Genomic DNA, 21,581 nt, shown 5'->3' with positions numbered 1-21,581 from the left:
ATACATTTACAAAAACTTCTGAACCTGTTTTTGCTTTGTCATTATGGGATATTGTGTGTAGATTGACGCGGGGGAAAAAACAATTGAATCCATGTTAGAATCGGGCTGTAATGTAACAGTGGGAAAAGTCAAGGGGTCTGAATACTTTCCATATGCAGTGTAGAGGGTACATTTTATTTTGCAATGCTCTCGCACGCGGGCGGTGTGGTCAGTATCTTTTTTTGAATCCCTTTACCCCCCCCCCTTGCGTCCAACTATTTAAGCCATTTACTCAGCAACAATAACATCAAATGTCAGTGCTCAATGAGGGGATAAAGGGATTTGCTGCCAAAGTGCTCAGCTATGAAGTGTTATTACAGTGTTTAGGCCTGGAGGACTAAGCAGACTGAACTGTGTTTCTTGTCTGAGGTCTCTGATGGGTCTACCTGATGATAAAAAAAAAAAAAGTGTGTGTGTGTAGTTACAGAAATGTAAACTAATCAAGCTTGTTTTAGTTGGAGAGAAGCCAGTAGGGGATCGCTTCCGTGTGGGTTTTGCGGTAGACACATATAGGCTACCGATTCATGCTCTAGGGCATCAAGAAGTAGGGATGCACCAATATTAAATTTTGGGCCAATTCCAATATTTTCCTTGCCAAAAAAAACGATACTAATATTAAAATTGTTTGCGGCCTTTTCAAGCGTTCTAGTACAGTTAAATAGTTGAACCACACATACACACTGACCAAAAAGTTATTTTGTTGGCATTTACGTATGTCCCAATTACCAGTAAAACAAAATCAAAACCGATTTCTTTCACTTATGCTGTTTTGTTGTTCTCAACCAGGATTTCATCATATCAAGCAGTGAAGTTTTCACGTGAACTCTGTTTCTTGTCTGCATCGAAGTAGCGGTCCTTGTACCTAGCATTGAGCATGGTGTGACACAGTAGAGGCTCAGAGAATGCCACCGAATCGCTTGTTCACAGCCTCTAGTAGAGTACTTTTCCAAGTTAACCCGATGGTCTGTGTTGGCATTTTTGTTGAGCAGGCCATGACAGGGTATCAATTCTGCTGCAGACACAGTTGAGCTTATTTCTCGAGTCAGTTGTTCGAATGTTCTCAAATGCCATTGAAATGGCAGCAGCGGTATGAGAATGAGCACATTCTTGAGCATGCAATACAGCTTTAGTCAGTAGGAAATCCTCGTAGAACAAATGTGCTGTTAGACTCATAATGCTCATGGGGCTGACATCACATGTCCAAATGTCAGTCGTTAAGCTAATAGCAGTGATGCCCATATCAAGTAGCTCATGGATGCTGTGTAACTCCAGTAGGGCAGCATCTGAAAAATAGAGCCTACTTGGTAGTGTGTGCCAGTGCTCGATCCAGTCGGCGAAAGCCAACATCATACACAACGGAGAACGGTTGATTGTCAAGGGCAATGAATTCCATTATCTTGGTGTTAAGGGATTTCCCCTTTGAGTTGTCTCGCTGAAATGTTCTTAGTCTTTCAAATGACTACTTGACTGCTCTATCCACACAGCAGACATTGTGGGCTAGGTTAGGAATGCTGTGTTGCACATGTAGCGCTATATTTTTCATGGCGTCATTACGTCATCTACCTACGATATATAGGTATGCACGTCAGCTTTGACATCGGTTTTCACATTGGCGTAAAACTAGACATCGGGCTGATGTTGGCATTTTTAGCTAATATTGGCCGATTCTGATATGTTTACTGATATCGTGCATCCCTATCAAAAAGGTTTGTACCTTGGGACAGTGAAGGTGTAGACTTAAAGGTCTTACTGAGACCACTCAGGTTGCCCTGGTGGTCTGCAGTGCTGGCCTGGTCTCAACTGTGTCTCTTCTCTTTACTAGGAGACTGAGGGTGACCCCCTCTATGAGATCTCTATGCAGGAGGAGGTGTCGGCTCGCCTTCACTTCATCAAATTTGAAAATGCCTATATCGAAACATGCCTGGACTTTATCAAAGACCACCTGGTCAACACTGACACCAAAGTCATCAAAGCCACCGGTGGAGGGGCTCACAAGTTTAAAGATCTCATAGAGAAGAAACTGAAACTCAGGTGAGTTTTATTTTTAAAGACCCCACGACCAGTAGGTTTTGCTTATTATAATGTAGCTATTCTTTGTTTTGATTAGGGTGGACAAGGAGGATGAAATGACATGCCTGATCAAGGGCTGCAACTTTGTGCTGAGGAATATCACCCATGAGGCCTTTGTCTATGTCAAGCATGCAGACTCTGAGTTCCGCTTCCAGAACACTCACCCTGACATCTTCCCTTACCTGCTCATCAACATCGGCTCAGGGGTGTCCATTTTCAAGGTACCAATGCCTGACACTCCAGATCTGGTGTGACGTGGCCTATGTAGACTTAACCATTAATTCAACAATCTTTCTCCAAACAGGTTGAATCAGAGGATACATTTGAGCGTGTTGGAGGAAGCTCCATAGGTGGTGGGACATTCTGGGGCCTTGGAGCACTGCTCACAAAAACAAAGGTAAAACCCCTCTTCACCCCCATGCTGAGACTTCAAGCCCAGTAACCTTTTTTTAATTGGTCAAGCTATTCAAATTAACTTAAATTTACATTTTTATTTTCTGTTGGTTCTTGCCTATTATCTTGCCAGTTGACCTTACTGCTACTTTTTATTATCTGGAAGACTGCCCTGTGTACTTAAACTCTTGTTCTGAATAGGGTGGTTACAAAATAGCTATCTGGGTGAAAGTCACTTTTTTTAAAACTACTGTACTCCCATGACCTGCTCTCCCCTCCTACAGAGGTTTGATGAACTCCTTCAGTTGGCCTCGAAGGGGCAGCACACAAATGTTGACATGCTGGTCAAAGACATCTACGGGGGATCTTATGGGTCCTTGGGCTTGACTGGGGACCTTATTGCAAGCAGCTTTGGAAAATCTGCTACTCCTGACAAAGGTAAAGAGAATAGAGCATTTGCAGTACTTTTACTCTTTACCCCATGACATGTTTTTCATGGTACTGTCTTCAGGAGCAGACTCCCTGGCATGCTATCTACTGTAATGTAGGCTACATTCCTGTTGAGCACTAACTGATTGATGACCTCTTACCCAGTTACTGTGACCTTGTCCCCTGTAGGCTGGTTGGTTATTGTTACTGTTGAGAAATGTAGACGAGGCAGCCAGCCATGGCAAAAAAAGCAACTAATTCACTCTATTAGATCGTTCATGTGTATCATGTAGTGCCAGTAATACCGGTCACAAACTGCCAATACATAAACCAACACTGTACGTACTTACTTCAATGGGACCTGGGCTTGTTGACGAGTTATGTTTCTGGTGCTTCACTTGGCTGTATGTTGACATACCTTTTGTCTCCTCCTGAATTAGAGTTCTCTAAAGAAGACATGGCTAAGAGCCTGCTCCATATGATCAGCAATGACATTGGGCAGCTGGCCTGCCTCTATGCCCGGCTCCACAACTTGACCAGGGTCTACTTTGGGGGTTTCTTCATCCGAGGACACCCTGTTACTATGCACACCATCACTTACAGCATCAACTTCTTCACCAAGGCAAGCCCCCCACAATGTGCAGTGAGGGGAAAAAGTATTTGATCCCCTGCTGATTTTGTACATTTGCCCACTGACAAAGAAATGATCAGTTTACAATTTTAATGGCAGGTTTATTTGAACAGTGAGAGACAGAATAACAACAAAAAAATCCAGAAAAAGGCATGTCAAAAATGTTATAAGTTGATTTGCATTTTAATGAGGGAAATAAGTATTTGACCCCTCTGCAAAACATGACTTAGTACTTGGTGGCAAAACCCTTGTTGGCAATCACAGAGGTCAGACATTTCTTGTAGTTGGCCACCAGGTTTGCACACATCTCAGGGGGGATTTTGTCCCACTCCTCTTTGCAGATCTTCTCCAAGTCATTAAGGTTTCGAGGCTGACGTTTGGCAACTCGAACCTTCAGCTCCCTCCACAGATTTTTCTATGGGATTAAGGTCTGGAGACTGGCTAGGCCACTCCAGGACCTTAATGTGCTTCTTCTTGAGCCCCTCCTTTGTTGCCTTGGCCGTGTGTTTTTGGTCATTGTCATGGTGGAATACCCATCCATGACCTATTTTCAATGCCCTGGCTGAGGGAAGGAGGTTCTCACCCAAGATTTGACAGTACGTGGCCCCGTCCATCGTCCCTTTGATGCGGTGAAATTGTCCTGTCCCCTTAGCATAAAAACACCCCCAAAGCATAATGTTTCCACCTCCATGTTTGACAGTGGGGATGGTGTACTTGGGGTCATAGGCAGCATTCCTCCTCCTACAAACACGTTGAGTTGATGCCAAAGAGCTCAATTTTGGTCTCATCGGACCACAACACTTTCACCCAGTTGTCCTCTGAATCATTGATGTTCATTGGCGAACTTCAGACGGGCATGTATATGTGCTTTCTTGAGCAGGGGGACCTTGCGGGCGCTGCAGGATTTCAGTCCTTCACGGCGTAGTGTGTTACCAATTGTTTTCTTGGTGACTATGGTCCCGGCTGCCTTGAGATCATTGACAAGATCCTCCCGTGTAGTTCTGGGCTGATTCCTCACTGTTCTCATGATCATTGCAACTCCACGAGGTGAGATCTTGCATGGAGCCCCAGGCCGAGGGAGATTGACAGTTCTTTTGTGTTTCTTCCATTTGCGAATAATCGCACCAACTGTTGTCACCTTCTCACCAAGCTGCTTGGCGATGGTCTTGTAGCCCATTCAAGCCTTGTGTAGGTCTACAATCTTGTCCCTGACATCCTTGGAGAGCTCTTTGGTCTTTGCCATGGTGGAGAGTTTGGAATCTGATTGATTGCTTCTGTGGACAGGTGTCTTTTATACAGGTAACAAGCTGAGATTAGGAGCACTCCCTTTAAGAGTGTGCTCCTAATCTCAGCTCGTTACCTGTATAAAAGACACCTGGGAGCCAGAAATCTTTCTGATTGAGAGGGGGTCAAATACTTATTTCCCTCATTTTAAAATGCAAATCAATTTAACATTTTTGACAGTTTTTCTGGATTTTTTGTTATTCTGTCTCTCACTGTTCAAATAAACCTACCATTAAAATTATAGACTGATCATTTCTTTGTCAGTGGGCAAATGTACAAAATCAGCAGGGGATGAAATACTTTTTTCCCTCACTGTACCTCATTAACAAGCATGTCTTTCTCAATCCAGGTACATTTTGATTGAGGTCTAGATTTAGCACTGACAGAGCTGGATCTGACAGCAGCTGACTATATTCAGGTATGGGCCTAGTTAAGCGCTTGAAAAGCAGCAATCAAATCTGAACTGCAGTATTCACACGGTAGTATGCAAATATACCCTTTTTCCTGAGATACACATTGCGTCATTCTGATTGGTCAAGAGAGTAAAGCAAAGTGCTACAACAGCAGACAGTGCACATTTGTTTTCAGGGTGCTATTAGTTTTTGGCTAACAGTAGCCTAGGCTAACGGCAACAGTGAAAGAGAAGTCTGTTAGCCATCATAGACAAAGTTTTCTGGTGCGTGTTTTGCATTGATATGTGTCAGGTCTTGTGGACCCTCTGTTGGTGCGCACCTGTAGCCTAGTTGCTGTGGGTAAAATGGCATACCCTTGTCAGGGCTGACTGGATGGCTATGATGGTAAAATGCCTTTTCGTGTAAAACGCAACATATGAGCTTGAAAATAAAACTACAACTTTGGCTGCGTTTACACAGGCAGGCCAATTCTGATATTTTTTCCAATGACATCAGATCTTTTCACATCAGCTCTTTTTCCGAGCTGATCTGATTGTTCAAAATACCAATTAGTGAGAAAAAAAAGCTCAATTGGGCTGCCTGTGTAAACGCAGTCAATGTGTGTCCTCAGAACTGTAGGCTACATTTACAGTGTGCAACTGTAAGCAATGTTCTGTCAAAGCCACGTAACTTCTGAAGCAGCAGTAGCTAACGTCGCCATACATAAACACTACATTTTAAGGTTTATTTTATTAAATTAAGCATTTCAAATGTCATGTCCTTGTGTGTAACAATGTAACATGGACAATTTAATTTGGAGCTTTTTCATTGTTAAATGCCCCCGGTCAAAAAAAAAAAGAAGATTACTCAAGTTTTCGAATAGTAATGTCCGGTCTGATATCCGGATATTTGATTAACCGTGCCCCTCCCTAGTGGAGATAATAATACATAAACATTGATATGACATGTTTGATTGTATTGGGCTGATGGGCTACTTTTAAATGATACAATCTGTGAGCATAATTAGTTGGAAATGGTTCCATCTGAGTGGAGTTTTCTATTGTGTTTTTGCAGGGTGAAGTCCAGGCACTCTTCCTGAGGCATGAAGGCTATCTGGGGACTATTGGAGCCTTCCTTAAGGGAGCAGAGGAAGACAGTGAGTCAAGATGCTTTCATCTATGGGGTTTCTTCTTGACAGAAAGTGGCACGGGAATCCATACTTTATCACACCCTAGGTTTTGTAAGGATTTTCTTCTTGATGGGAAGTTCTTTCTTTTGTCTAATTCACTTATGTTTTTCACTTGCTCTAGATCCTAACCAGTACAGCTGGGGGGAGAACTATGCTGGGAGCTCTGGCCTTATGAGTACTTCTCCTGACCTGAACCCCATGCAACGTGCACGTAGTGGAACAGTAAGTCTATTGGAAAAGAAAACGTTAAAATACTGAAAGGTCTGCTTAAGACCACCAGGGTGCGCTCATAACCCACGTGTTATTTAATTTTGGTGTCATTTCATTGACCATTATAGAAATTCTCCCACTCTCTTTCTGAGATTGTGGATTTGATATTTTCTATGGAAATGTCACCAACGCTGTCCTTTTAAAATCTACAAGCCTGGTATGAGGCATTGATCTTTTCAGTCTAACATTTGTTTTAATTTCTTCTCTTCATATCCACAATCTCTTACCTCTGTTTACCTACTGTAACCCTTATCTTCAGTTTTCCGTAAGTACTTCTCCATGCTTTGTGTGTAGTGTTTTGATTAGGGCTATATGTTTCCTCATGATTCTGGCTTTGTAGCTACACAGCTTGCCAAGCATTCACATTCACAATGGGTTAAATAAGGTTTCAGGGAGACAGCTGTGGCATTGTAACTGCAATATGCCAGCCTTTTCCTTTCACATATTTATTGCTTAACAGCCTTTGAAGTGTTGCTTTATGTAGTCATGGTTTAAATTCTGCTGTAACATGTTATAACCAACCTTATAGTCAACCAACCTGTGTGACACTGGAGAATAGTAGTCTTGTCTGTTCACCTTATAAATTCTGCATGAAATCATACTCACTGCACGGATGTGACTGGTGTGAGGTGGTATACTATATTTTTTTAATGTTGACACTATAATGTTGACGCGTGTGTCCACTGCACACTAACAGTGTGGAGTTTGACACATAATGCTATTCTCAGCTCAATGACCACTAGGGGGCATAGTGAAAACATATTGGAGTTTAGCTATGTTGGAAGGAGTCGTTGCACTTTTATAGGGTTGTTTAGCACAAAACCGATGCGTGCGCAACTTTGGGGCAAAACAGACTGGGTTGGCTTATGTTCAAAGGATTATTGACAACATGTAAACTCCCTCTTCAAATTAGGGCTAATTTGAAAAGCTGTTCAAATGAGGACATTGTATTATTTCTTTGTACTCCCTGACGAAGGCCATGCAGCCGAAACGTGTCGGAATTTTCAAAATGTTTTCCCATTGAACATGCCATACAAATAAAGGCATTTTAATTATTTAGATGAAGAGCGACTTGGTCCTCCTTTCTTTTTGATATCATGTAAACTATATTTGGCCTCCAAATATTTATTGAAAACATAAATGTGCACAAGAAGCACTTGTTTTCTCTCAAATACATCGTTACAGTTGTTGGTTAGCTAACTAATGAATTTTAGCCATATTAGCATGGATGTGTCATTACTCAAAACACCTCAAAACAAGACCTGGTATCAAGAACAAGATACAACTGGCTGAAACGAGCCGCCTATGAGTCCCCACATCAAATTGTATTGGTCACATACACATGGTTAGCAGATTTTAATGCGAGTGTTGCAAAATGCTTGTGCTTCTAGTTCTGACAGTGCAGTAATATCTAACAAGTAATCTAACAATTCCCCAACAACTACCTAATACACACAAATCTAAAGGGATGGAATAAGAATATGTACGTGGATGAGCGATGGCCGAGCGGCATAGGCAAGATGCAGTATATACATATGCGATGAGTAATGAAAGATATGTAAACCTTATTAAAGTGAATAGTGAGTCAATGTAGGCAGCAGCTTCTGAGTTAGTGATTGCTTTTTAGCAGTATGATGGCCTTGAGATAGAAGCTGTTTTCAGTCTCTTGGTCCCAGCTTTGATGCACCTGTACTGACCTTGCCTTCTGGGTGGTAGCGAGGTGAACAGGCAGTGGCTCGGATGGTTGTTGTCGTTGATGATCTATTTGGCCTTCCTGTGACATCGGGTGCTGTAGGTGTCCTGGAGGGCAGGTAGTTTGCTCCCAGTAATGCGTTGTGCAGACCGCACCACCCTCTGGAGAGCCTTGCGGTTGAGGGTGGTGCAGTTGCCGTACCAAGCGGTGATATAGCCTGACAGGATGCTCTCAATTGTGCATCTGTAAAAGTTTGTCAGGGTTTTAGGTGACAAGACTCATTTCTTCAGCCTCCTGAGGTTGAGAGGTGCTGTTGTGCCTTCACCACACTGTCTGTGTGGGTGGACCTTTTCAGTTTGTCTGTGTACGCCGAGGAACTTGAAGCTTTCTACCTTCTCCACTACTGTCCCTTCGATGTGGATAGGGGGGGTGCTCCCTCCTGTTTCCTGAAGTCCACGATCATCTCCTTTGTTTTGTTGACGTTGACTGAGAGGTTGTTTTCCTGACCACACTCCCAGTGCCCTCACCTCCCTGTAGGCTGTCTCGTCGTTGTTGGTAATCAAGCCCACTACTGTTGTGTCGTCTGCAACCTTGATGATTGAGTTGGAGGTGTGCATGACCACGCAGTCATGTGTGAACAGGGAGTACAGGAGGGGGCTGAGCACGCACCCTTGTGGGGCCCCAGTTTTGAAGGTCAGCGATGTTTCTTACCTTCACCACCTGGGGGCGGCCTCTCAAAGTCCAGGACCCAATTGCACAGGGCAGGGTTGTGACCCAGGGCCTCCAGCTTAATGATGAGCTTGGAGTGTACTATGGTGTTGAATGCTGAGCTGTAGTCAATGAACAGCATTCTTACGTAGGTATTCCTCTTGTCCAGATGGTATAGGGCAGTGTGATGGCGATTGCATCGTCTGGACCTGTTGGGGCGGTATGCAAACTGAAGTGGGTCAAGGGTGGCAGGTAAGTTATAGATGATATGACCCTTGACTAGTCTCTCAAAGCACTTCATGATGCCAGAGGTGAGTGCTACGGGGCTATAGTCATTTAGTTCAGTTATCTTTGCTTTGGTTACAGAAACAATGTTGGCCATCTTGAAGCATGTGGAGACAGCAGACTAGGATAGGGAGTGATTGAATATGTCTGTAAACACACCCGCCAGCTGGTCTGCGCATGCTCTTAGGACGTGGCTAGGGATGTTGTCTGGGTCAGCAGCCTTGCGTTGGTTAAAATGTTTAAATGACTTATCGACCATGGAAAAGAAGAGTCCTTGTTAGAGGGCCGCGTCGGTAGCACTGTATTATCCTCAAAGCGGCAAAGAAGGTGTTTAGTTTGTCTGGAAATAATACGTCGGTGACGTGGCTGGTTTTCTTTTTGTAGTCCGTATTTGCCTGTAGACCCTTCCACATACGTCTCGTGTCTGAGCCGTTGAATTGTGACTCCACTTTGTCCCTATACCGACATTTTGTTTGATTGCCTTGCAGAGGGATTAACTATACTGTTTATATTCGGCCATGTTCCCAGTCCTCTTTCCATGGCTGAATGCGGTGGTTCGCGCTTTCAGTTTTGCGCAAATGCCGCCATCCTTCCATGGATTTTGGTTAGGGTAGGTTTTAATAGTCACAGTGGGATACATTTCCAATGCACCTCCTTATAAATTCTCAGAGTCAGCGTAAACAGTTGAAGTCAGAAGTTTACATACACTTAGGTTGGAGTCGTTAACTCGTTTTTCAACCACTCCACAAATTTCTTCTTAACCTGTCTGGGAACGTGGGACGCCCACCCTAGTCAACAGCCAGTGGAATCGCGTCGCGTGAAATACAAAACCTCAAATGCTATAACTTCAATTTCTCAAACATATGACTATTTTACACCATTTTATAGATACACCTCTCCTGAATCGAACCACGTTGTCCAATTTCAAAAAGGCTTTACAGCAAAAGCAAAACATTAGATTATGTTAGGAGAGTACCCTGCCAAAAAAAATCACACTGCCATTTTCAAAGCAACTAGCATGCATCACAAATACCCAAGACACAGCTAAATGCAGCACTAACCTTTGACAATCCTCATCAGATGACACTCCTAGGACATCATGTTACACAATACATGCATTTTTTGTTCGATAAAGTTCATATTTATATATAAAAACAGCATTTTACATCGGCGCGTGACATTCAGAAAATATTTTCCCTCAAATGCTTCCGGTGAATCAGCGCTACAATTTACAAAATTACTATTCGAAAACATTGTTAAAATGTAATATTGTCATTCAAAGAATTATAGATTAACATCTCGTGAATGCAACCGCATTGCCAGATTTTAAAAATAACTTTACTGGGAAGTCACACTTTGCAATAAACGACGTGGTATGCTCAGAAAAATAGGCTAGGCGATACATGTTAGCGCCATCTTGGAACCATCTAAAATGAAATATACTATTCTAAATATTCCCTTACCTTTGATTATCTTCATCAGAAGGCACTTCCAGGAATCCCAGGTCCACAACAAATGTAGTTTTGTTCGAAAAAGTTAATAATTTATGTCCCAATAGCTCCTTCTTGTTAGCGCTTTCCGAAGGCTACTCATAATGTACTGAAGCGCGCGGGACTTGTCGTCACGAATGTGCAAAGAAAATATATTTATGTTCGTTCAAACATGTCAAACGTTGTATAACATACATTTTTAGGGCCTTTTTCAACCAGAGCTTCAATAATATTCAAGGCGGACGATTGCATTGTCTTACTAAACGTTTCGGAACAAAAGGGTTCCCATGGGCGCCCGCGTCATAGTAGTAATGGCCCTCCCCCTGTGACCAACTTCCCAAGCCTCTCTTTGGGTCAGTTTCTACCATAGAAGACTCAAACCACGTTGTAAAGACTGTTGACATCTATTGGAAGCCTTAGGAAGTGCTAAATGATTAATAAGTCCCTGTGTGTTTCAATGGCAAAGGTTTGAAGTGATTCCACACATCAGATTTCCATTTCCTGTTAGGATTTGTCTCAGGGTTTTGACTGCCATATGAGTTCTGTTATACTCACAGACACCATTCAAACAGTTTTAGAAACTTTAGAGTTTTCTTTCCAAATCTACTAATTATATGCATATTCTAGTTACTGGGCAGGAGTAGTAACCAGATTAAATCGGGTACGTTTTTTTTATCCGGCCGTGCAAATACTGCCCCCTTTCCCCAACAGGTTAACAAACTATATTGTTGGCAAGTCGGTTAGGGCATCTACTTTGTGCATGACACAAGTCATTTTTCCAACAATTGTTTACAAACAGATTTTTTTCCCTTATGTTTCACTATCACAATTCCAGTGGGTCAGAAGTTTACATACACTAAGTTGACTGTGCCTTTAAACAGCTTGGAAAATTCCTGAAAATGATGTCATGGATTTAGAAGCTTCTGATATGATAATTGACATTATTTGAGTCAATTGGAGGTGCACCTGTGGATGTATTTCAAGGCCTCCCTTCAAACTCAGTGCTTCTTTGCTTGACAATGTGGGAAAATCAAAAGAAATCAGCCAAGACCTCAGAAGAAAAATTGTAGACCTCCACAAGTCTGGTTCATCCTTGGGAGCAATTTCCAAATGCCTGAAGGTACCACGTTCATCTCTACAAACAATAGTACGCAAGTATAAACACCATGGGACCACGCAGCTGTCATACCGCTCAGGAAGGAGACGAGTTCTGTCTCCTAGAGATGAACGTACTTTGGTGCGAAAAGTGAAAATCAATCCCAGAGCAACAGCAAAGAACCCTGTGAAGATGCTGGAGGAAACCGGTACAAAAGTATCTATATCCACAGTAAAACGAGTCCTGTATCGACATAACCTGAAAGGCCGCTCAGCAAGAAAGAAGCCACTGCTCCGAAACCGCCATAACAATGCCAGACTACGGTTTGCAACTGCACATGGGACCAAAGATCGTACTTTTTGGATAGAACTGTTTGGCCATAATGACCATCGTTATGTTTGGAGGAAAAAGGGGGAGGTTTGCAAGCCGAAGAACACCATCCTAAATGTGAAGCACGGGGGTGGCAGCATCATGTTGTGGGGGTGCTTTGCTGCAGGAGGGACTGGTGCGCTTCACAAAATAGATGGCATCATGAGGAAAGGAAAATTATGTGGATATACAGAAGCAACATCTCAAGACAGTTAGTCATGAAGTTAAAGCTTTGCAAATGGGTCTTCCAAATGGACAATAACACCAAGCATACTTCTAAAGTTGTGGCAAAATGGCTTAAGGACAACAAAGTCAATGTATTGGAGCGGCCATCACAAATCCCTGACCTCAATCCGATAGACGATTTGTGGGGAGAACTGAAAGTGTGAGCAATGAGGCCTACAAACCTGACTCGGTTACCCCAGCTCTGTCAGGAGGAATGGGACAAAATTCACCCAACTTATTGTGGGAAGCGTGTGGAAGGCTACCCAAAACATTTGACCCAAGTTTAACAATTTAAAGGCAATGCTACCAAATACTCATTGAGTGTGTGTAAACTTCTGACTCGCTGGGAATGTGATGAAAGAAATAAAAGCTGAAATAAATCATTCTCTCTACTATTATTCTGACATTTCACATTCTTAAAATAACATGGTGATCCTAACTGACCTTAAACAGGGAAATTTTACTAAAATTAAATGTCAGGAGTTGTGAAAAACTGAGTTTAAATGTATTTGGCTAAGGTGTATGTAAACTTCCGACTTCATCTGTAGATCGATGTTATTCTCTGAGGCTGCCCGGAACATTTCCCAGTCCTCGTGATCAAAACAATCTGGAAGCGTGGATTCCGATTGGTCAGAACAGCGTTGAATGTTCTAGTCATGGGTACATCTTGTTTGAGTTTCTGCCTATAGGACTGTAGGAGCAAGATGGAGTCGTGATCGGATTTGCCGACTATGGCAGCTTCTTGTCATTGTTGCTGGCTATCTGACCATTCAGAATCATAACACAGCCTTTTACCCCTGCGATGTGCACGCATCATTTCTATGACGTTGTGAGGCAACCCATCTAAGTGTGCATGAATGCCTTAGCCTTGCATTATGTACAGTGCTCAGTGTGTCTCCTCTCCGGTTTCAGTTTGACATGTTGGAGATGGACCGTCTGGAGAGGCAGCTGGTGAATCTGCCCCTGCTGCAGGACCCGTCCTCCTACATCCCAGACACAGTGGACCTCTCAGAGGACGCCCTTGCACGGGAGTACTGGCTCTACTGCTTCGAGGAGGCCCTGGATGGGGTAAGAGGCAGAGAACCTGCCACTGGTCTATTAATCAATATACACACATTGCATGATGCATTGACAGGGAGTCCTTATCCTGGTCACTTTTGAAACGGCTGATCTGGGCAATGTGCTTTGGATAGGTGGTGAAGAGAGCTGTTGCCAGCCAGCCTGACCTTCCAGAGGCCGCTGAACGAGCAGAGAAGTTCCGTCACAAGTACCAGCACAAGCTTCAGACCCTCCGCCACCAGCCTTTGTAAGGGGAGCCACAGGATCTGAATGCTGCAGATAGATTTCAAAGGCTGTTAAACCAACTAGAGCATAACACGGTTTCTTGATAATTTATAGATGCTTGTCTCCAAAGGCATCTTATTAGTGGATGAGTCACTCTTGAAGATGAAGTCTCACTGTTCCCTCACCAATCTGTATGTGTTTATCTGCTAATGTAGAGTACTTCTCTTCTCACCTCTAGTGCTTATGGATCCCTCACTGTCAGAAGTCTGTTAGACACAAGAGAACACTGTTTAAACGAGTTCAACTTCCCTGACCCATACTCAAAGGTTTGAGTTGATTCTATAGCTCTTTCCTATAAAACTATTTTTCTCTATTGTTGTTCACGGTTCCAATAAATGTTCTAATGCTACACTTTTTCTGGAATTGATTTACCTTGAATGTTGTAGTTCATCTGAAGCTTTCAAGTGTCGTCTTGTGTGCCTTTTAATGTAATTTCATGTCCACTTGCCTTGATTAGCATGAATTGCTAATGTTGTCGCTCATCAGTGAGAAGTGGGAGGAAGCTGTTGTCTCAGTGCTGTGTCTCCATCCCTCCCACAGATCAAACAGGGGGAGAACGACATGGCCCTCAAGTACTTCCAGAAGGCAGTCAAGTCCCTGGAGGAGCTGAGCTGGGAGCAGAGGCAGTTTGCCCTGGTCAGGGGCCTCCTGGCTGGGAACGTCTTCGATTGGGGAGCCAAGGCTGTATCGGAGTGAGTCTTAATGAGGCTGCACTCGGTGCACTCCTAAACTTGGGACTTTGAAGGATATTATTAGGACAAAAATTCTGGTCATATACAGTGCATTCGGGAAGGTTTTCTGACCCCTTGACTTTTTCCACTTTGTTAAATTACAGCCTTATTCTAAAACGAATTACATTTTTTCCCCTCATAAATCTACACAATATCCCATAATGACAAAGCAAAAAGAGGTTTAGAAATGTTTGTAAATGTATTAAAAATAAAAACTGAAATCACATTTACATAAGTATTCAGACCCTTTACTCAGTACTTTGTTAAAGCACCTTTGGCCATGATTACAACATCGAGTATTTTTTAGTATGACGCTACAAGCTTAGCACACCTGTATTTGGGGAGTTTCTTTGGGGAGATCCTCTCAAGCTCTGTCAGGTAGGCTGGGGAGTGTCGCTGCACAGCTTTCTTCAGGTCTCTCCAGAGATGTTCAATCGGGTTGAAGTCCGGGCTCTGGCTGGGCCCCTCAAGGACGTTCAGAGACTTGTCCCGAAGCACAATTGATTGGATTCCACCTGTGGAAAATTGTATTGATTGGACATGATTTGGAAAGGTACACCTGGTTATATAAGGTCCCACAGGTGACAGTGCATGTCAGAGCAAAAACCAAACCATGAGGTTGAAGGAATTGTCCGTAGAGCTCTGAGACAGGATTGTGTCGAGGCACAGATCTGGGGAAGGGTACCAAAACATTTCTGCAGCATTGAAAATCCCCAAGAACACAGTGGCCTCCATCATTCTTAAATGGAAGAAGTTTGGAACCACCAAGACTCTTCGGAGAGCTGGCCGCCTGGCCAAACTGAGCAATCGAGGGAGAAGGGCCTTGATAAGGGAGGTAACCGAGAACCCGATGGTCACTCTGACGAAGCTCCAGAGTTCCTCTGTGGAGATGGGATAACCTTCCAGAAGGACAACCATCTCTGCAGAACTCCACCAATCAGGCCTTTTATGGTAGAGTGGCCAGATGGAAGCCACTCTTCAGTGAAACGCACGTGACAGCCCGCTTGAAATTTGCCAAAAGGCACCTAAAGACTCTCAGACCATGAGAAACAAGATTCTATGGTCTGTTGAAACCAAGATCGAATTATTTGGTCTGAATGCCAATCGCCACATCTGGAGGAAACCTGGCACCATCCCTACGGTGAAGCATGGTGGTGGCAGCATCATGCTGTGGGGATGTTTTTCACTGGCATGGACTGGGAGACTAGTCAGGATTAAGGGATAGATAAATGTAGAAAGTACGGAGATCCTAAATGAAAACCTGCTCCAGAGCACTCAGGATCTTAGACTGGGACGAAGGTACACCTTTTAAACAGGATAATGACCCTAAGCACACAGCCAAGACAACACAGGAGTGGCTTCGGGACAAGTCTCTGAATGTCCTTGAGTGGCCCAGCCAGAGCCCGGACTTGAACCCGATCAAACATCTCTGGAGAGACCTGAAAATAGCAGTGCGGTGACGCTCCTCATCCAACTTGACAGGGCTTGAGAGGATCTGCATAGAAGAATGGGAGAAACTCCCCAAATACAGGTGTGCCAAACTTGTAGCATCATACTCAAGGCTGTAATCACTGCCAAAGGTTCTTCAACAAAGCACTGAGTAAAGGGTCTGAATACTTATTTAAATGTGATATTTCAGGGTTTTATTTTTACTACATTTCTAAAAACCTGTTTTTGCTTTGTAATTATGGGGTATTGTGTGTAGATTGAGGAAAAAACAATTGAATCAATTTTAGAATAAAGCTGTAATGTCCGAATGCTCTGTGTATGTATGTGTGTACATACAGTAGCAGTCAAACGTTTGGACACACCTACTCATTCCAGGGTTTCTTTTATTTTTACTATTTTCTACATTGTAGAATAATTGTGAAGACATTAACACTGAAATAACTCGTATAGAATCATGTAGTAACCGAAAAAGTGTTAAAACAAATCAAAATATAATATATTTGAGATTCTTTTAAGTAGCGACCTTTTGCCTTGATGACAGCTTTGCACACTCTTGGCATTCTATCAAGCAGGAATGCATTTCAATTAACAGGTGTGCCTTAAGTTCATTTGAGGAATTTCTTTCCTTAATGCGTTTGAGACAATCAGTTATGACAAGGTAGGTGTGGTATACAGACGATAGCCCTACTTGGTAGAAGACCAAGTCCATCTTATGACAAGAACGGCTCAAATAAGCAAAAGAAACGACAGTCCATTGTTCAATCCGGAAAATTTCAAGAACTTTTAAAGTTTCTACAAGTGCAGTCACAAAAACAATCAAGCGCTATGATGAAACTGGCTCTCATGAGGACCGCCACAGGAAAATAAGACCCAGAGTTACCTTTTCTGCAGAGGATAAGTTCGTTAGAGTTAGTTGCATCTCAGATTGCAGTCCAAATAAATGCTTCACAAAGTTCAAGTAACAGACATCAATTGTTCAGAGGAGAGTACGTCAATCAGGCCTTCATGGTCGAATTGCTTCAAAGAAACCACTACTAAAAGACACCAGTAAGAAGAAGATACTTGCTTGGACCAAGAAACACGAGCAATGCACATTAGACCAGTCGAAATCTGTCCTTTGGTCCAAATGTTTTATTTTTGGTTCCAACTGCTGTGTCTTTTGTAAATTGAACGAATTATCTCCGCATGTGTGATTCCCACTGTGAAGCATGGAGGAGGTGGTGTGGGGGTGCTTTGCTGGTGACACTGCCAGTGATTTATTTAGAATTTAAGGCACACTTTACCATCATGGCTACCACAGAATTCTGCAGCGATACACCATCTGGTTTGTGCTTAGTGGGACTATCATTTGTTTTTCAACAGGACAATTACCCAACACACCTCCAAGCTGTGTAAGGGCTATTTGACCAAGAAGGAGAGTAATGGAGTGCTGCATCAGATGACCTGGCATCCACAATCACCTGACCTGAACCCAATTGAGATGGTTTGGGATGTGTTGGACCGCAGAGTGAAGGAAAATCAGCCAACAAGTGCTCAGCATATGTGGGAACTCCTTCAAGACTGTTGAAAAACATTCATGAAGCTGGTTGAATGGCAAGAGTGTGCAAAGCTGTCAAGGCAAAGGGTGGCTACTTTGAAGGATCTCAAATATAAAATATATTTTGATTTGAAACTTTTTTTGGTTACTACATGATTCTATATGTTATTTCATTGTTTTGATGTCTTCACTGTTATTCTACAATGTAGAAATAAAGAAAAACCCTGGAAGGAGTAGATGTCAACTTTCGTCTGGTACTGTATATTTCAATTTTTTTGAGAAAATATTGTGTTTTTAGATGAGCAAAGATTGTCACTCATGCTCACGTTTTCACTTGTAATAGTGTTCTGGAGTCTGATCCGGAGTTTGGCTTTGAACATGCAAAACTGCAGTTGGAAGGTATGAAAGCCCCTATTGGGTTAACGTGTTTTATATGGGTCCTGCATTTTATACTGCTGCTGCAACCTATACAGGCTACTTAATTATAGTCCCTTTTTCTCCATAGATCGGCCGTGGCTTGTGGATGCCTATGACCAATGGCTCGAGAGACTGAAGGTAAGAATTTAAACTGTTTCCTGATGTTGAAGTGTTTCAAAGTTGTGATTATATTCGCTGCATTTGGTTTATGGGCCACATCCTAACTTAAGATCCACAGAAGTTCTGTGCCTGGATCTCAAGTTAGGATTTGGCACAAAGATGTATATGACTTGATGCTGTGGAACAGTAATTGAATACCATGCCTACTGGCTTTCTTTTCCAGGGCCCACCTCATAAGTGTGCATTGTTTTTCGTAGATAATAGTGGAATAGATATCATACTTGGAGTGTTCCCATTTGTCAGAGAGCTTCTCTGCAGGGGAACAGAGGTAAGAAGCTACACAGTCCATCCCCTCATATCTGAAAAGCTGTCACTTGTACCACCCCTTCAAATATAAACAGGGTTTAATAAAACAGTATGAATGCAGCAAGATATCCTTTTTTCTTCCTTTGACCCCCTGCTATGTTGTTTTCCAGGTTGTCCTTGCCAGCAACTCTAGCCCAGCTCTGAATGATGTTACAAACAGTGAGCTGCAGATCTTGACTGAAAGAATAGCTGCAATGGATTTAGTCATACAGTGAGTATTTAAGTCTTTTGTCACTGCATTTATGGATGTAAAATATACGTTTTTTTGGTTTTCCTATACCAGCATGCCAATGTCCATTTAATTTGTTTTGCAGGTCTGCTGTGAAGGAGGACAGGCTGACGCTAGTCCAGAGTGGCTCCAGCTCTCCTTGCTTAGACTTGAGGTCTGTTTTAGTTCTTAAGCGTTCATTATATTTCAACGTAACACACCTTTGTTAATTATGTTTAAAAACATAACCTGAAGAAACATTTTAAGTTTCTTTAGTACCGTAATTTCCGGACTATTAAGCGCACCTGAATATAAGCCGCACCCACTGAATTTAAAAAAAAGTATTATTTTGAACATGAATAAGCTGCACATGTCTATAAGCCGCAGGTGCCTACCGGTACATTGAAACAAATGAACTTTACACAGGCTTTAACTAAACACGGCTTGTAACAAAAATAAATAGGCTTTAACGAAACACGGCTTGTAACAAAAATAAATAGGCTTTAACGAAACACGGCTTGTAACAAAAAATTAGCAGTAAGCTAATAAGTCAATTCCTAACGCTGCTGTTTCCAACGTCTTAACATCGACTCATTAAGACCAAGCTCCCGTGCAGCAGCTCTATTTCCTTTTCCAACAGCCAAATCAATCGCCTTCAACTTGAAAGCTGCATCATATGCATTTCTCCGTGTCTTTGCCATGATGAGGGTGACAAAATGAATACTGTAATCAGAATGATGGGAAGTTTGAGAGCGCTCGATTTAATCTAAACAAAAAAGTTGTTTGACCTTAACCCGTTTGGCAATTTCATTGGTCTAATGAAAGCTTCATGCCGGCAAAAAACTGAGCACGTCACAGAATGTGTTTTTTTTGGAGAGAAAAAAATTTAAAGCGGGAAAAATCCATATATTAGCCGCGTCATTGTTTAAGCCACGAGGTTCAAAGCTGGGAAAAAAGTTGCGACTTATAGTCCGGAATTTACGGTAATTTCTGTTAACTTACATTTTTAAGGTAAATCCTCCCAAATGTGTGTTTAATTTCTCTCCCCACCACAGCCGTCTTGACAAGGTGTTGGCTGGGGTTGTGCGAGAGCGCCATGTAGACCTGGTGATCATCGAGGGCATGGGCCGGGCCATCCACACCAACTACTACGCCATATTGAGCTGCGAGAGCCTCAAGATGGCTGTCATCAAGAACTCCTGGCTGGCTGACCGGCTGGGGGGCAAGCTCTTCAGTGTGGTCTTCAAGTATGAGGTGCCACCAGGCCACAAAACCACCACCCTGGATCATGTTCCAGTGACGCCTTCATAATCTCTCTTTTGAAGTCTGATCATGGGACAGGCTGAACTGGTTGAGGTACTAGTTGGAGAGGTCCAGTTGGCTGTAATAGGGTTGATTTGACCACCTCCTGATGATTGACATGCTAATTGTACAGGGAGGTGTTAAGATAATCAGTGGACTTAGGTTGATTTGAAAACTTTGGGGGTTATTTTAGCAAGGATGTCAAAGAGTATTACATTGCTTTGTAACACCAGAATGTTTAAATGTCTTTATTTTTTGAATATACAGCCATACTTTGCACCATGTTGTGTGTTCTCGTAGATCACAGGCTAAATTATAGTTAAGGTATCAGAACAGACAACAGTTGTCAGTGGTAGAGGTGTGCGCTCTTTGCAGATTGACTGTCAATGCTGGTGAGATACTCTACTAAGTGCATTTATAGACAGGTTATCATCAGTACCCTGCTGTTTACACACAGCATCCCAATGGTTACCATGACAACGTTTCCCTTTCAGTGGTGATGCTTTGTGTGTGGCTTGCTACCAGGGTAATTACAGCAATCTGTGGTGAAGCAACACAAAAATATGGTAAATGTGCCTTGAGGTTGGAGTGATAAAGCATAACTTGTTCAAAAATACAACCAACCTGGTTTAATTTCTCGTGTAGGGAAACATGGACGTTTGTTACCTTGGGCTACATGAGTGTCTTTTCTTTGATTCCAGGATTTGCCTCCTTTCATCACTGCCACTAGGGGAATTGAGATTATTTACTTAATTGTGTGATGATCATTGCCTGAGAAGCTAAAATGTTGCTACTGGGAATTTGTTTGAAAAGAGTGGATAATAGCACTTTATTGATGGGGTTAAAATTATTCTTAATTCCAGAAGGTGGCAGTATTTTACTGTGAAATATGCTCCTAACAACCCAAATTAAATGTGAAGTATATTTTGTTCAATGGATGTTCTGAAAGTGTGTTGTGTCAAACTCAAAACGTGTATTTCAGGTCATTTTATTGCAAATGTTTAAGCCATCTTTGTGTCATTATCATTTTGTTGGTAGCCTTAGTAAATTAGGTCTGCTTCCAAACAACAAACATTGAAGTTGTCAAACAGTAGGCTAACCACTGTCATTAACAAAAATGTTGTGTAAAAGGGATCTACTTTCAATTCTTAAAATAGTTTAAACTAAGGCAATAACAGATCTGCTCTTATTAAAGTAATGCTCTGGGTGATTGGAGGTGACAAAGTATTTTATGGTTCATTTACTTACTGATGATACTCATTCATACTATCTTTATCAAACCAGGTGTCTGAAATGGAGGTTGAGGTCTTGCTGTCCAAATGTTTCCATGGCGTTTTGCTTAACCTGTGAACTCACTTTGCGATATTGTATTATAATTTGTGTATAGACATGTGAATAAGTGTTCATATAATTAATTTGCGTTATGAGTTCATGATGCGCCGAAATTAGGCAAAGTATTTTCTCTTGACAATCACTTTTAATTAAATCTGAATATATTTTAATGCCGTTTGTCATGTTTTCGGTAGGGGGCGGGGAGTACTTGT

At 42.4% G+C, this 21,581-nt stretch overlaps 1 protein-coding gene across 1 annotated transcript in view; it reads left to right on the top strand.

Annotated features, from left to right (window-relative positions):
* Positions 1-21,539, top strand: part of LOC106582972 (4'-phosphopantetheine phosphatase) — a 28,838-nt gene extending 7,299 nt beyond the window's left edge. The window contains exons 3-19 of the mRNA XM_014166617.2: positions 1,862-2,070; positions 2,147-2,330; positions 2,414-2,506; positions 2,787-2,940; positions 3,372-3,553; positions 6,313-6,394; positions 6,549-6,649; positions 13,476-13,631; positions 13,757-13,869; positions 14,086-14,173; positions 14,448-14,599; positions 17,968-18,023; positions 18,130-18,179; positions 18,385-18,489; positions 18,638-18,738; positions 18,842-18,910; positions 19,791-21,539. Of these exons, the coding sequence (XP_014022092.2) occupies positions 1,862-2,070; positions 2,147-2,330; positions 2,414-2,506; positions 2,787-2,940; positions 3,372-3,553; positions 6,313-6,394; positions 6,549-6,649; positions 13,476-13,631; positions 13,757-13,869; positions 14,086-14,173; positions 14,448-14,599; positions 17,968-18,023; positions 18,130-18,179; positions 18,385-18,489; positions 18,638-18,738; positions 18,842-18,910; positions 19,791-20,046 (2,151 nt within the window). The 3' untranslated portion in view covers positions 20,047-21,539. The remainder of the gene's footprint in view (positions 1-1,861; positions 2,071-2,146; positions 2,331-2,413; positions 2,507-2,786; positions 2,941-3,371; positions 3,554-6,312; positions 6,395-6,548; positions 6,650-13,475; positions 13,632-13,756; positions 13,870-14,085; positions 14,174-14,447; positions 14,600-17,967; positions 18,024-18,129; positions 18,180-18,384; positions 18,490-18,637; positions 18,739-18,841; positions 18,911-19,790) is intronic.
* The last annotated feature ends 42 nt before the right edge of the window (positions 21,540-21,581 follow it).

The sequence above is a fragment of the Salmo salar genome, chromosome ssa22 (genome assembly GCF_905237065.1).
Source record: "Salmo salar chromosome ssa22, Ssal_v3.1, whole genome shotgun sequence".
Taxonomy (NCBI): domain Eukaryota; kingdom Metazoa; phylum Chordata; class Actinopteri; order Salmoniformes; family Salmonidae; genus Salmo; species Salmo salar.
The sequence above is the reverse complement of the archived record's forward strand: the minus strand, read 5'-3'. Positions and strand labels throughout refer to the sequence as shown.